Source organism: Pteropus alecto, unplaced genomic scaffold, assembly GCF_000325575.1.
Source record: "Pteropus alecto unplaced genomic scaffold, ASM32557v1 scaffold33, whole genome shotgun sequence".
Taxonomy (NCBI): domain Eukaryota; kingdom Metazoa; phylum Chordata; class Mammalia; order Chiroptera; family Pteropodidae; genus Pteropus; species Pteropus alecto.
Window position 1 is genome coordinate 1,947,720 of NW_006435762.1, and position 16,687 is coordinate 1,964,406.

Consider the following 16,687-nt stretch of genomic DNA (forward strand, 5'->3'; position numbering starts at 1 on the left):
TTAATTTTTAAGCTTGTAATTATTTGTAATGTACTTTTTATAGGTTTAAGAATAAAATGATTTGGCCTCAGTTTTATTTTTCCCCCAACTTGGCCATTGCTAGTCTTTTTTCTCTAGTTGCTCCAATAGCAGATTCTTTCTACTTTCCTTCCTTAATTCTGCAAGTATATAGATGATTTTTGGAATTTCCTCCAAACACCACCTATAAAACCTAGACTCATGGTAAAGCTATTGATTTTAATTTTCTACAAGCCACAGAATGTATATCTTGAATATCACTTCTCTTTTTCATCCTAATTTTAAACATTACCAGCTAAAAACACAATTAAGTGTGTATAAAATGGTTTCAATTAATATTGCGTTTGGAACCCATAACCACTGCAGTTATTCAAACTTAAAATGAAGACGTAAAATATAAAATTAGTAAAATTTTCATTACTTTTTTAGTTATGGCAAGTTTCAAGCACCCTTATACTGGAGAAAGAAGTAGTTCCTTCACATTTGATTCTGTTACATTTCTTAGAAAGAATTCCTTCTAGATATCAAGGATATTTTATATTAATAAAATAATATCAAATTACATATAGCTGGTAGTCCTTCTGTTTCCGAAGGCCAGCTACCCTGCATTGAAGGAGGATAGCTTCGCCTTATAAAAGCAAGGCTCGGGCAGGGAGCTGCTCCCTGACTAGTCAGATTGGCTTAGTTCCAGGCAACACGTGGTTGGAAGTTGCTGCAAAGGTTCCTTGGCAACATCTACTATAATTACAGGACTATGAAAAAAGGTTCAAGAAAATATCCATAAAAGGTGTAGCTGGCTCAAAAGCAAAAGTTTCAGCAGCCAAAAACAATTGGGCTTTCATGTTCTCAAGTTTAGAGTGTAGAATCAAAATTTTCTCTCGGCAGAGGTCAGAGGAAGCAGACAAATGTGCAGTAGGAATCTCACCACTTGTACATAATTTATAATGGGCAGGTCAGTCTCAGTGTATGGATAGCACATGGGGAAAACAAACTGACCAGTAGATGTAAACTCATCATGCTGTGTATTTTTTGACCAATAAGAAATTCTAAATTGACTACGGACCCTGGAAATATTTCATTTCTCTAACCTGCAATACTCACTATTTATAATGACTCTCTTTGAGAGAATTTAAGATATTGAGATCCTCTAAAACCATGGACGATTCTGTTGACAATATTCATAAAACACCCGACATTTGGTATAAAATACTTTGAGAAACATGAGCCACAGAGGATCTCACCTGTGCCAGGAGGAAGATATTAAGATGTTGAAAGAATCCTGGCTCTAATGCTCTTGCTCATAGCAATAAAAATTCAGACAGACCAAATCTTAATATCTCTTTTAAGTACAAAATAAAACTGCATAATAATGGCCAGTGTATGTGTGAGTAATCTGGTCAAATACTAGGGAAACAGACCCCATAAAAAGCAGATTTATGCATTGCATTTGCTTCAGAGCTACATATCTCAGGATACAGTCACAACGTTGCTTGTTCTCAGTTTCTAATGTAACTACCAAAGCCATTCACATCATCGTAGTGAACAGTAGCCTTTAGTATTTAAACAAATCAGAACTGTGAGTTCATATCCAAACTTATTCCTTGTCAGGCTCTTTCGAGGAGAGGCGATGGTGCAAGGATGGGAAAAAATAGTTGCCTTCTAATGGAAAATAACTAAACATCTCTTGCCAGAGAGACAAAAGTTCCTGGGAGAAGTAATTTTAAAGGGTAGAGCAAAGGCCAAGTAATGATCAAAATGGAACATTAGGAAATGAGGGCGGGAAGACTGAATTTCACTCAGACCAGCCAAATGAAATCATTATGTCCTGGACGTGTGTTTCCTTGTTAAATTTAGCGAATGTTTGAACAAGAGATATGTGCATTGTTCCAGAAGTCAAGCTTTTACATAGCTACAGAATTATATAAGAAAATGGAATTGTCCATAAAATAACGTATTAGGGGGAAAAAGTTATGGGCACTTCTGTAAACAAATACCATACTTGATATAAATTTAATGTGTTACAAGACTAAGAGATTAGCACATATACTGTCTTTTAAAGATGGTGTACTCATTGGCAGGTTAATTTCATCAATTTCAGTGTCCCTATTTCAAAAAGATAACTAAGTTGATAGCTAAAATGCAGATAATTTTTTTATATATACAAAAAAAGAACAATGAGGGATGATTCTATCAAATGCAAAAACACCATTAAAATAGTTTGCTAAGTGAATATACATCAGGGAGAAATTATGTTTCCGAAATAACTTCAACTGACATAAAAGGGATCTCAAAATATGGGCCTTTATATATATATATAAAATTTAAATTTGTCAAATAATTACACATAAGCTCCTTTCAACTGAGATGCTGATTCTTTGATACCCATAATTATATTCACAGGATAACATGTTCCTCATTATTAAGTTCGGAAGTTTCACTTTATCAAGTATTGCTCTTTACTTGCACAGAAATCCATATCACCTTTCAGTTCACAGCTATGTAATTCCAGAATTTTCTATACCAATCAACTCTTATAAACTTAACCTCCTTTGTGGAAGCAAGCAGTATACACTAGACTACAATGTTTTAAACTCCATACTTTCAGCTTGCTTTATGTATAGTTACTCTAATATCAAGCAACCAATCATTTTTTAAAACATTGTACATACTAATGATAAAATAACTATAAAAATTTACATTCTAAAAGACTGACTCAGATGCACATTAAAAAATGTTTATCATGGTGAACAGGAGAGGATGAGGAGATGGAGACTCCTTTTTAACCATTAATTTTGTTTGTAGGTACACTTTATTGAATTTTTGTGAGGGAGAAAAAGAACTTTTGGGGAGGACTAAAGAATGCCATGTACCAAAAAAAAAAAAAAAAGGTCAATCAGCTATGAAAACTGACATTCCTTGGAAAGAGGGAATGATAGAAGAGAGTGTGAAATAAATCCATCATTTCTCGTAGAAAGGAATAAAGAAATACAATAGCTATAACAGAGAAATAATCTTTGGTATGAATAGTTTTAAAGTGTTTTGCTTTCCATCTCCATCATGGAGAATTTTATTTTAAAACCAGAAGAGAGGGGAGAAAAGAAGCAGCAACTCTTTGAGACTCAAGGTGACAACCACTGGTTTTAGGACAGATGTATATGGGAATTATAAGCAATTTGAATCTCAATAAAACCATTTTTTTCTTCTACCTTTAAAACCTGCTACATGTGAAATGCTTTAAAAAGTATTCTTTACCATCTGATTCTTACATAAAAATACAAGATAAAAGGGAAAGAAGAAAGTGTCATCTTGTCTAGTTTAGTCTCTTTCAGAGCTGTGCTTCCAAGTGAAAAGATTTTCCAAGAGAAAGGACCTAAGGCAAATATCAAATATTTTGATGCAGGTCAAGCAGGTAAGAACAAGGTAATGCTATGTGCCCACCAAGGGTCTTGCCACCATTAATGAAAATAATAGCTACCATTGACAGGAGATATCTGGGTTTAGCAATGCGCTAGGTACTCTACTTTTTCACATTAGCTCCCGTAACAGGCCTGTGATTTTGTTATAATCTCCTTTGGGAATAAAGAACCATAAACTGAAAGAAAGAACTTACTCATCCATAATACAAGTAAGTAGAAGCTATAGGGTTCAAATCATAGTCTATTCAAATTTAGCTACAGCATTGTATTTTAAATATATGACAAGAATAAAAATAGTTATCTTTAACCAGTGAGAGAATTTTGTGCAATAAATATTTCAAGTCACTTCACTCTGTAGGCCTTAACTTCTTCATCTTAAAAATAAGTGTTGAACCAGATAGACCTGAAGTCTCTTGAAACTCAAACTTCTATGATTTTAAGACTTTAAAGTTTTCCTTAAAGGCTATACCAACTGACATTCCCACCAGCAGTGTACAAGAGTTCGCTTTTCTCTGCATCCTCTCCAACATTTGTTATTTCTTGTCTTCTTGATAATAACCATTCTAACAGGAGTGAAGAGGTATCCCATTGTGGTTTTGATCTGCATTTTCCTTATCGCTGAGCATCTTTTCATATATCTTTTGGCCCTCTGTATGTCTTCTTGGAGAAAATGTCTGTTCATGTCTTCTGCTTATGTTTTAATTTGATTGTTCTCCTGGCTAAACCTTCAATTTTTCAATCATTGCATAGATAATGTGGTTTTCAGCTCATTCTTTGTCCCATACAGTCTCCCTTTATCTTGTAGTTTAGCCATTTATCTATCTCTATCACAGATATCATCATGTAGGCCATGCATTAATGAATATAAGAGCAGAAAATTAAGAAAATAACAGAAAATAGAGACACTTCCTCACTGCTTGGTGCCATCTTGAATTCTCACTTGTATTAAGCCCAGATCATTCCACAGAATACAAACCATAACACTTATGTATTAATCAAAATGATAAATGTATCTAGGCTGGAATGAAATGGCCTTCTTTGGTGAATTGTTCCCTATTCTGAGTATTTTCTAAGAGTGGATAGATTTCAAAGGAAGTTCAAAGTTAAGTTTCTTGTATCTCATTAATGAGGAACATTAGGAACTTTATGTCCCCATCTGTATTTCTAAAGCATCTATCTATATCCACAGATAAGTCCATCCCTTGAATCAATAGCCTGAAGGTGATTGAAAATACTACCAAAGAACAGTAAGTGGAACATTGAGTTAACCACACATCTATGAGCATGAATTTAAATACTGATTGCTTGAAGTTACAGTACCACATATGATTTTGTTCTCCTTCAACAGAATGCCCAAAAGGCACTTATGGCCCATATTGCCAAAAGACTTGTAAGTGCCTAAATGGCGGCAACCGTGACACCATGATTGGCACCTGTGACTGCCTTCCCGGTTTCATTGGGGCCGACTGCAGTCAAAGTAAGTCACACTATCTATTATGAAGTGGATATGCTAAAGCAGAATTTTTTAAGAACCACATTTAGGGAGTGAATATTGTTGAGATTATTTTACTTAATAATTTACTGCAGTAACAGTAAACATCAGTTGGCCTAAATTCTAGGTTGAGGAGTACTTATATCAGGAGTTTGATTGAGAGTTGAAGTCAGTGAACACAGCCGAAGAGAGACCTTTGGTCATAACTTCTCTTGCCCCAGCAATGCTGGACTTGGGTCAAGATTTAAAAATCTATTTAGCAAGATCAGAGCAGACTGGGGATTCCCTGTACACTATGTCAAACTCATTCTTTAAAGTTCCACAATTTCGTTTATCCTCAGCAATTTTCCAGCTAAATATTAAGCAGTTCCCCTACTTATCCAGAAATAACCAGTTTCTTAAAATCCAAAGACCTTAACTACTTATCACAAAAACAACTACTGACATAGTTTAAGGGACCGATTGTGAATTAAAGATCCCTTAAAAATGCACTGGCTTAAACACTTTGGAGTTATCCTTAGCAAGTAGGATTTACTTTTATCAGATCTGCAGAGTTCTAAATATTTGAATAATTTGCAAGATGGAGATGACCTTCAGGGAGGATAAAGGAGGCAATCGGTAGGAGAGCGTGTGGTGGGGAGGTGGTCCTGGCAATATTGTATTCTTTGACATATGTGCTATTGATAAGGTTGTTCACTTTATGATCCTTTACTGAGCTGCACATTTGTGTTTTTTGCCCTATTCTCTGTCTTGTACTTCACAATTAAATAGTAAAAGAACAGTAAAATTAAATAGTAAAAGTACTGTGATTGTGAACTTAAGATTTCTTCATTAGGAAGAATGATAACGAAGTAGTGATAAGGCAGAGTGCTAAGTTGTTTGGTGTTTTGTTGTTGTTGTTGCTGCTGTTTTGTTTGTTTTGTTTGTTTGTTTTTAGATAAATACTCGGAAGTGGAATTGCTGGGTCATAGGGTAGTTCTATTTTTAATTTTATATATGTACCCCTATGTTCACTGTAGCATTATTTACAATAGCCAAGGTATGGAAACAACCTAAATTCCTATGAATAGATGATTGGATAAAAAAAGATGTACATATATACAATGAAATAGTACTTGGCCATAAAAAAGAATGAAACCTTACCATTTACAACAATATGGATGGACCTAGAGGGTATTATGCTAAGTGAAATAAGTCAGACAGAGAAAGACAAATACTATATGATTTCACTTATATATGGAATCTAAAGAACAAAATAAATGAACAAACAGATCCATAGATGCAGAGAAAAAACTGATAGTTACCAAAAGGGAGAGGGGTTGGAAGACTGGGTGAAAAAGGTGAAGGGATTAAGAAATACAAATTAGTAGTTATAAAATAGTCATGGGGATGTAAAGGACTGATAGAGAAGGTAATAAATAATATTGTACTAACTATGTATGGTGCCAGGTGGATACTAGACTTATTTAGAGGATCACTTTATAAATTATATAAGTGCCTAGCCACTATGCTGTAAACCTGAAATGAAAATAATATTGACTGTTAATTATAATTTAAAATTAAAATTAAAAAAATAAGTTGTTATGTGCTAAAGATATTCAAAATGCTTATCTTCCCCAGGCAGGTAGTTGCTCTGTCTTCCTTGTATGAGGGTAATTTTAATTACTTTGCTTCAGTACCCTGCTGTTCTGAAGATAAAAGACGAATGAGACAAAGTCCTGGCTCCTAGTAGCGGAAAATTGAAACTTAGTGGATACTGCTTCTGAGGCCTCAACAGCCAAGTTATCTTTGAGTTAAAGCCAACCCATAAACATGTCCTAAAGGTTCTGACTGGCTCTTTTGTGTTTGTTCTTCAAAGAGAATCGTTGGGAGAAATTTCCTAATTTTCCCAGGCCAAAGCATCTTCAAAAGCTATGGCTTCCCTGAATATTGGGAATATTATTGCCTTCAGAAAGCTGTGATCTTGTACCTGAGCACTTTTCCTTTTTTATTTTCGTGGCTAGATAGGTCAGAGCCAAATCTGCAGCCCATCTCTTTCAAGTTCAAGGAATTATAATATTCATTTATGTATACATTTTACTATATTTTCCCTTCACTTGATTCTCACAGTATTTATTTTATCTTTTTGTGTTACCTGTAATTTGGTGAGCATCTCAATGAATTTGTGGAATGAGGTTGCAGCAAAACAAAAAAGCAAACTAATTGAGAAACGTGTTAACTTATTAATAAATTAATTTTTAATTAACATTAATTAACATAATTATTTCAATAAATACAATTCAACAGTTTTGTTGGTTTCTAATAAATAACAAATAAATTAGTAAACACAAAAGTATATACTTGAAGAAGTGAACATATTGGGTCTTATTTTGATATATGAAGTGTAAGCTAAAATTCTAGAGTGGACTTTAAGAGACAACATACTCAAGATTATCACACACACATACACACACATACACACATACACACACATACACACATACACACACACACACACACACACTAAGACAGCCATGAGGTAAAACAAGACTGAGTCTGTAAAAGTCATTTATATCATATATGTAAGTATTTGACACTAGATATTTGGTTGGAATTCTTGATGTCAACTAAAATTATACGAAGTAAGCAACAATTTGAATAGTTCCTTTTTGTGTTTTGTTTTGTTTTCAAAGAAACCTTTTAAGTTGAAATCCAAACTGAAGACAAGTCAGGAAAACCTATTTGATTAAAAGAAAAAGTCATATATTTACCAGTTTTTAAAAATCTTGACTGTCAAAAGGTTTTAATAAGAAAAATCTGATTTTGTTTTGCTCTGCTTTATTTTGCTCCTCTCTGCAGCTTGTCCTGAAGGTCACTATGGGCAGAACTGTGTCCAGCACTGTTCCTGTGGCTCAGGACAGTGTGACCCAATAACTGGAAGGTGCCAGTGTTCACCTGGTCAGATGGGAGCCAGGTGTCAGCAAGGTAACAATGACTGCAGGGTCAGCTTGTTGATCCAGGCATTAACTATGCTAAACTATGAAGGCAGATTTTGTGCCACAGAATATAATTACATAGGCATTGTTTACAATACTTGCTTCTTAAATGTGGCTTTAATAACATGAAACTACATTGTCCTGTACAGCTATGTAGGAAAGTTTTTTGGAGGCTAAACAAAAATTGAAAACAAAAAGAATAATTTCTGCATACTCTTGACTAGGATTAAATTTTAAAATAACTTTGGCTAGCTTTTGTAAAGCTGTGAAAAATTATGTATCGGAGATGTCTAATTATAAGAACTGAAGAGTTCTATAACTTTTTATACTTCGGGATGCCTACTGAAAACTGTAAGAAAAATAGGAGACAGAAAGTAAAACATGATCTCTTTATAACTTCAAACTTTCTTGTCTTAATCATAATATTTATTATTATCATAATAACAGATCTATCAAATCCAGTGAAATGTGGACATGTGGAGAGGGTGCTGAACCCCTACAGCTCTTGAGTGGGGCCAGCAGTGCAGCCACTTCTCCACGGCTCACACAGAGAGTTAAACCTAAGGAGCCTTTGTTGAAACACAAAGGTTGGGTGTGTGGTCAAGCTAACGGGGCTTCCTTGAATCCCCTGGACATTGTAGAGTGGCAGGAAGAGTAGGATAAAACTAAGAAGTGAACAAACTTATCATCTTTTCACCTCTATACTAGATAGAGGGGACTCTGTAGGCTATAAGCAGCCTTGTAGCTAAAAGGAGACTAAGCCTAAACACACACATACATACACATATACCCCAACTCTATGTCATATGGAGTTTTTCTCTAGGCCAAGGAGGCTTCTTACTAGTTGATGTCTAGCCCCAAATCCATACTACCCTTCCACAAATAGCCAAGCTATAAAAGATTAAGTTAATGAAAACAAAAAACAAAAAACTAAGCTATGCCTTAAGAAAAAAGCTCTCCTCATTTTGGAAACAAAATATGAAACCATTCAACAGAGAACAGAAAAGTTTTGTTATGGAGGACATGAAAATGTTAACCAAAATTTCTCCCCCAAATTCAAGGGACATAATGAAAAAAAATTTCCTGTATAAAATGTGAGTGCAACGAAATAAATGAAAACACAACAAAAGAAAATGAAAAATTGGTAGAGTTCAGAAAGAAGTGGAAAAGAAAATTAAACCTCACATCATATGAATGAAGGCCACACTGAACGCAGGTAATGTGGAAGGATGGAATCTTCTGATGGGACAGTCAGATACACAGAGAATATGCTTGAGGAGAGTGAAAACAATGAGACAGAAAAGAAAATATATAATAAAAAAGAAAAATGATCAAATATAGTATTCAAGCTGTTTTATCTGAAATGAAAGATCCAATGCTACATATTGAATGAATACATTCTATCCCTGGAAATACTTGTTTGGATTGATCATAGGCAAGGGGAAACTCCACTGGGAATATAAGAAAAAATATGAGATCTCACATGAAAGGTGGGGAATCAATCTGGCCTCGTACCTCTTAGCAATATTCATTGCTATCGTATGGTTAATCAATGTCTATGAGGTTTTGGGGAAAAAATATGACTAGAGTATTTTATACACAGTTAAACTGTTAAATATAACATGATGGAAAATAAACAACTCTTTTTAGTAATAAAAAGTTTCTGGAACTATAATAGCTATAAAATATTTTGAAGAAATGAATAAAAGATACATTCAGGCCACCAAGTAATAAATGGAAAATCTCTGTTAAGAAGACTATTAGTAAGCACTAAATCTATTTTAATTAAGAATAAGTTTAAAACGTATCTGGGGATTATGGTCACATGATAAAAGATAAATATAAAAATATTATAAATTATAACAATATTGAGACTTTAGCACAATTTTGACAAGCATAAGCTGGAAGGGAAGAGAAGGTGAAGGAGTATAAGTATATTGATTATTCTTCATTAATAATTGTGGGATGACAAGGATAGCTCTGTGTCGAAACATGTTTAAATATGACAACTCAGTAAATGTGTGTGATGGTAATTCTGGAATTTAGAATGCTATAATTGATAATTTAAGAATAAAAATATAGCCAACTAAAATCAGGTGGAGGAGAGAGATGAGTAAAATTAGCAGAAGGCATAGTGTCATTATGTACTAAATAAAGAAATTCATTATATTGTATAATATTATATGCATTCTCTAAAGATGATTCCCTAGATTCTATAAAATTACAAGACTTTCACTTAGAGAAAGGTAGAATATATACACTTTTCCTTATTCTTTCCTACAAACAGTAAAAATTCTAGAAACTATATAAAAACAAACATAAGAACCTCTGAAATATGGAGAGAAGGCAAACTTACTAGGGACAGTGGGAACCTAGGTAACACCATGATGGTGAGTTCTCTGGGTCTTTTTTGTCTAACATCTTTGACTGGGTGCAGAGAAGCCTGAAACCCAGAAAGGTCCATCAGTGCAGATAAAATAAGGCCCAAGATAAGCCTGTTTCCTCCAGTCAAAAGATCAGGAAAATGCTAGTCTAGCAAGATTTAAAAAAAAAACAAAAAACTCTTAGACAATAACCAGTTTACTCCTGTCAAATGCTACAAAATAAAACTGTGTCTTCAACCCCAAGCCCCCAGCAAAGGCCAACTAAGGAATCTATACTTCAAACTCCACCAGGATGTAATGAGGCATCCCTCCCCCTGCACCATAATGGAGTGAGAAAAGGCTTAGTTGAGCTGGGACTTTCATCCCTGCCAAATAGGAACAGGACCCTGCCCTGGCAGTGTCAGGGAAAAACATATGGAGAACATGAACTTCCCCCCCACCCACCAGATGATAAGGAGACATTACCTCTTTCTGGTAGGGCAGCATCACAGGAGGTCTAGTGGAGAGTCAGGACTTTCACAACCACCACGCAGCAATACTGACACCCTGTGCAGTGTCAGTAGCAGTGGAGTGGGGAGGCACCTCTGCCTCTCTGGTCAGCAAAAACCTAGTGGGGAGCCTGAGCTCTGACTGTGGCACAGCAGCGATGTGTCGCGTTTATCCCCCTTTCCCTTGAAGACTTTGTGGGGAACATGCACTTTAACTTCTATCTGGTGAACCTCTTTTCTCACCAGTGCAGTGTCACCAGAAACTTACTAAATCAGGAGACATAAATGAGATCCAGAGTCTCATATCATAATATTCAAAATGTCAAAATTTTATTCAAAAATTATTCATCATATCAACAACCAGGAAAACTTCAACTTGAATAAGAAAAATCAATTAAAAAACACCAATATTCAGATGACATTGATAACAAAATTATCTCATAAGAATTTTAAAGAAATCATCATAAAAATGCTTCAATGAGCAACTATGAACATGCTGGAAACAAAAGAAATAGGCTATGCAAAAAATAAGACATAAAGAAGATGTCTAGAACTGGAAAATACAATAACCAACAACAATCATGTCGATGGATGGGCTTAAAAGCAGAATGGAAAGTACAGAGGAGCACATCAATGACCTTGAAGATAAAATAATAGAACTTACCCAATCTAAACAACAGAAAGGGAAAAGAAAACAAATGACCAAAAAATTAACAAAGCCTGTGGAAAAGCCAAAGCCAAAGGACCTGCAGAACCATAGTAAAAGATCTAACATCAGAGTCTCAGAGGAGAGGCAAAAGAGGACAAGACTGAAGTAGTATTCAAAGAAATAACAGCTGAAAATTTCCTTAACATGACAAAAAAATATAAACCTACAGATTCAAGAAGCTGTGTGAATGCCAAAAAGGATAAACTGAAAGAAATACACAAAAGACAAACCAACATCAAACTTCTGAAAACTAAAAAAGAAAAAAAATCTTGAAAGCAGCAAGAGAGAAATACCTAACTTAGCTTAGGAAAAAAAATACTCTAAAATAAAATGAAGGTAAATAGATGGGTACAGATACATCAAGCACCTGTGAGCAAAAATAAAGCAATAGTCATGACATCAGTATCAAATACTGTTCATTTTATGGCAACAAACATCTAATGGGAAGGGCACTTATAATAAAGGGTAAAATTCACACTGGAAATTTAAATGTAATGAATATGTATAAAACAAATAACACAATATCAAAATTATAAAACAAAAGCCAATGCTAGAAAGAGAAATAGACAGCAAGAGCTTATCAGTAGATTAATTCATTTATATTAGCCCATACACATATAATTGTATATACATATAGCATAAAAATAATCTTATAGAAACTTGAAAATAATAAAGTATTTCCAATTGCTATAAACCAAACTCTGCACCTTGAAGAAGATACCATATCTTTTTTCCAAATATCCATGGGACATTCACAAAAATTGAAAAAGAAGGTCAAGCAATTCTGTAAGGTATAATTTATGATATTCTATGATCACAAAGCAATAAAGCAGGAACTAACAAAACTAACTCTCTTGCTGGGGGGAAGGGGTCTACTATATCACATGGGCATTTTGAAATTTCCTTCTTAAATAATCAATGGCTAAAAAAACCCCAATATTTCAGAAATTTAAAACAGCAATTAAGGACATCCACAACCTATAGGGTAAAGCTAATTCAGTAAACAAAGGAAAATGTATATTACGAAATACTTCTGTTAGTAAATAAGTGATGAAAATAAGTGAAAAAAATAAAGAACAATAAAAACAATAAATACATTTAAACTAAAAATGAGGAATTACTAAATTAAAACATAGGAAAAATATGAGTTATTTAATTTTATATGAAGTCAAATGACTAGCAATCTAGACAAAAATAAAGATGGATTTCTACTTTATTCACTAAAACTACTTCCAAGTGTATAAAGTACTTAAAGTAATGACAAAAATTATGACAGTACTAGAATTACCATTAGGACTTTTTAAAAATTTATTTTGGGAGACCATGTATAACTCTTGACAAAAACATAAAACCTATGAAAGAAAAAAGAGAAAAAAACATGATGTTTTGATTTAAATGAAATAAAAATCTTTTTCAAGGCACAGAACAAAAAAGTATCAAAAGATAGACAAACTGAAGAAGAAAGACAAAGCACCTATTTTCTTAATAAACAAAGAATTCTTCTTATAAATCAATAAGAAAAAATCCATGACAGTATACCTTATGAAAAGATGATAAGCATCATTCATAATGTGAGAAATCCAAATTAAAGTTGCAATTATATATCACTTTACTTATCACATTATTTATAATATAACAATTCGGCTAAAAATTGAAAAATGGGCACATTGATAATTCTCCTTATTAAATTGGTAATTTTGTAAGGAAATTTGATAATATTGTCATGATTTAGAAGCACATGTCTTTTTATTGAGAAAATCATCTGGGGACTTACCCTTCAGATATAATACTGTATATAAATACAGACCTTCATGAGGATATTTATTGCAGTGTTTATAGTAGCAAAATATTTTAAACAACCTACTTGTCCATCAATAATGGAGTGGTAAACAAAATTTTTGTTAGATGCAACAAATTCTATGCAGCTGTTAAAAAAGAATGAGGCAGGTCTATTATATGTACTAATTTAGAAAAATCAAAATATATTATTACAGAAGTAAGCAAATTTCACAATATTATCTATCTATGTTAACCTTTTGGATTAAAAAAGGGTTCATAGGTAAGATAGACATTCGTATACCTTATTAGGCATGGGGCATTTCTGGATCTGTTCAGTCATTTATCTATTCAATTCAACAAATATTTATTGAGCGCAATGCCAGTTTTAAGCATATGGAATGTATGGATAAAATCACAATATCCTAGTCCTCATGCAACTTGTTTTCTAGTTGAGAAAAGAGACAATAAATAATCAATTAATAAGTTAATTATATGTATGTTAATAAGGAATAAAATCTGCAGTAAGATAAAAAAATAGGGCATGGTATGGGGCTTCAGAGTGTTAGGTGGTTGAAATAGTTAAGCCAGTGGTCAGGGTAAGTCTCTTTGAAAGAACTGAGGTTTACAGTACAGAGAAAAAGATGGTATAATGATGTCTTTGACAAAGGAACCTGGAAGAGTGAAGCACAGAGATGGAACACTTTTCCATTTATATACTGTTTGAAATATTTATCATGTAATTATTGTTAACTTTAAAAAGCAATAAAGTTATATAAGTAATTCTGTGTGAATATTGTTCTAAGACTTAGATCTGTGGAAAGAATCTTTTCTAAGTCTATCTCACTTTACCAGTTATGTCTTTTGTCTTAAGTGTTATTTTGAAGTTCTGTGCTTTCACAGATTCACCAGTTTCATCAACGCATTTCAACATTCAGGTTGAAAGATGAACGGGCCTCCTGGCTGATGACGTTGTTTTAAAAGGGTGGAAGAGAAACACATGAAAGTTTATTTTAATAGTATAGGACTTGGTGTCGTTGATTTCGCTTAATTTGCTTTAAAGGAAAATACCAAAAAAGAATAATTGACAGTTAATTCAAAGTAGCCTATTTCACATCTGATGATAATCCAACCATTTGTTGTACAACTAAGACTGTTATTTAAATAAACAAAATTAATACCTTTCTTTCATTTGGTACTAAAGTGAAGTGTACTTATTCCTTCCAGTAAAGGCAAGGACGTGTCATACAGAATGAATTCAAATACATATTCTCTTATGTATTAACCAAATACTTTGGGGCAAGTAAAAAACCCCAAAACTTTCTAATGTCTCTCCTGCTAGCTGGAATAGAAAGAACGGTTGATAAGAAGTTAGATGTTTTAAATTTGAATATTGGTTTTTATCTCTACTGGCTGCTTAAGCCTAAGCAAGATCTAAGTCTCTGAGTGTCAGTTTTCTCAAGTATAAAATAAGAATACTGTACCCACATTAGAGGGATATTATATTTGTGAGTATAAAATGAGATAATTCATGTGGAAAATATCATTATGTAAAAATACTATATATTAGAGGGTATAAATGGCAGGCCCTTGGCCAAATCTAGCCACAAATGTGTTTGAGTTGGCTGACAGAGTTTTGGCTTCCACAGTGCTGTAAAAACAATTTTAATTAGTTGCCAACGTTTAAAGATTGGGTGATTTTATATAAAATATGAATTTTTAATTTTCCTGAAAAAAATTATACATCAAGCCCACATTCTTATGGCAAAACCAACTAAATGTGAGTAGTGTTTAGTCTTACTTTAGAAAGCCTTTGCTCTCCCATTGATGGCACTATCTGTCTTTCAATTATTTTCTCCCTGACAATGAAGGCTTAATTTTCCTTATGTCTGATCAGCTTCACTCACTTGTATCTTAACCTCTGTTGGCAGTGCATTTTTGTTTGTGTCACCCACCACTGTATGCTCAAGCGCTTTTCTGATTTCATCACAAAGACATTAAAGAACAAACTTTTCATCTGTCTTCTTTCTCAATTATGAAGCTAAATATATAAAAGGCTTTCACAGCTAATCTAGAATTGCACTCTGCTTGTTCACTCGGGCATCTCCAGGTCCCAGGCACATAATGATGGGTTCAATAAATATGGAGTGAATGAAAACATGAATGAATGACGTTATGTGCTTACTACCTTAAAGATACATCTGAGTATTTGTTTTAAGTTCAAGTCTTTCTTATGCTTTTGCTTTGTAGACATGATTATCTGAAGCAGAGAAAAATGTTTGCTTATATGACAGTTTTATTTAGTTTATATTTTTTATTTTTACTATAGGATGTCCCCAAACAAGGTATGGCCCAAATTGCGAGCTAAAATGTACCTGTAAAAATGGTGGCCTTTGCAACCCTGCGGACGGAAGTTTTACCTGTGGCCTTGGATGAACAGGAAATTATTATGAAGAAGGTAAGTTGATTATTACCTTCTTTCCCTCAATAAAAATTCAGAGCATGGTACTGTTGGTTGATACAATATGGTAAAGCCTCCAAAGACTAGTTTCCAATAAGTTCATGCAGGCTATTTATAATTATGATCGTATTTCCAATAAAAATGATGTTATGATAATACTGTTTGATTTTTGTTACCATGTTACCAAAATACCACATGAAAACTCTTAAAATTCTTAAGTATTTGAAAGTGTTCATCTGAAAGAGCACCTCTGAGATCTAAATCCACTCTCCTTCCAGCCGTTTTTTAAGCCTGAATCATTTGTGGATGCAAATCTGTTAAACCTTGAGTTCCTTGGCTGAGGCAGAAAGGTCTCAACAACCACTGAGGCCTTGAAGCAGGCCGGAGGCGGACGCTGGGCCCTGGGCAGAGCCAGCTCACATTAAGAGTGGGCCCAAGGGTAAAGAGGAGGATGCTGGGAGCAGGGGTCTCCAAACTTTATTTCATCAGGAAAAATTTAATTGTCTATAAATGCATTTTTACTCCTAAGTAACATTCATGTGTTTCTCAACTAATACATTGTGTATATTATAAAATATGTATAAAGCTTTAAATTGATAAAGAATGTATAAAGATAAATATTAATAGTTGTTCTAATGTTTTCTGTCCGAACCACAATTGATTATTCTGTGAAACACTGGAGAGCATGCACCCTACTCAGAGCACACTCTGGTAGAGTGTAGGTGAGAACACTGCTGGGGCCTTATACTTGCAGCCCCCTGAGTAAAAAAAAAACACTGAACTTTTACCTGGATGGTTTCAGCTATGGGGCTATGGCTCGTTAGACCTGCAGCCCTGACAAACTGTCACAATGGATATGAATTTTCTAATATTGAATAACCTTACATTCTTGGAATAAGTACTACTTGGACATGATACATTACTTTATAATACACTGTTGGTTTCTGTGCACTTATAATTTTTATAAA

At 33.8% G+C, this 16,687-nt stretch overlaps 1 protein-coding gene across 1 annotated transcript in view; it reads left to right on the forward strand.

Annotated features, from left to right (window-relative positions):
* Positions 1-14,208, forward strand: part of LOC102893490 (EGF-like and EMI domain-containing protein 1) — a 133,723-nt gene extending 119,515 nt beyond the window's left edge. The window contains exons 16-19 of the mRNA XM_025046066.1: positions 3,298-3,427; positions 4,783-4,911; positions 7,765-7,890; positions 14,162-14,208. Coding sequence (XP_024901834.1) covers positions 3,298-3,427; positions 4,783-4,911; positions 7,765-7,890; positions 14,162-14,208 — 432 coding nt within the window. The remainder of the gene's footprint in view (positions 1-3,297; positions 3,428-4,782; positions 4,912-7,764; positions 7,891-14,161) is intronic.
* The last annotated feature ends 2,479 nt before the right edge of the window (positions 14,209-16,687 follow it).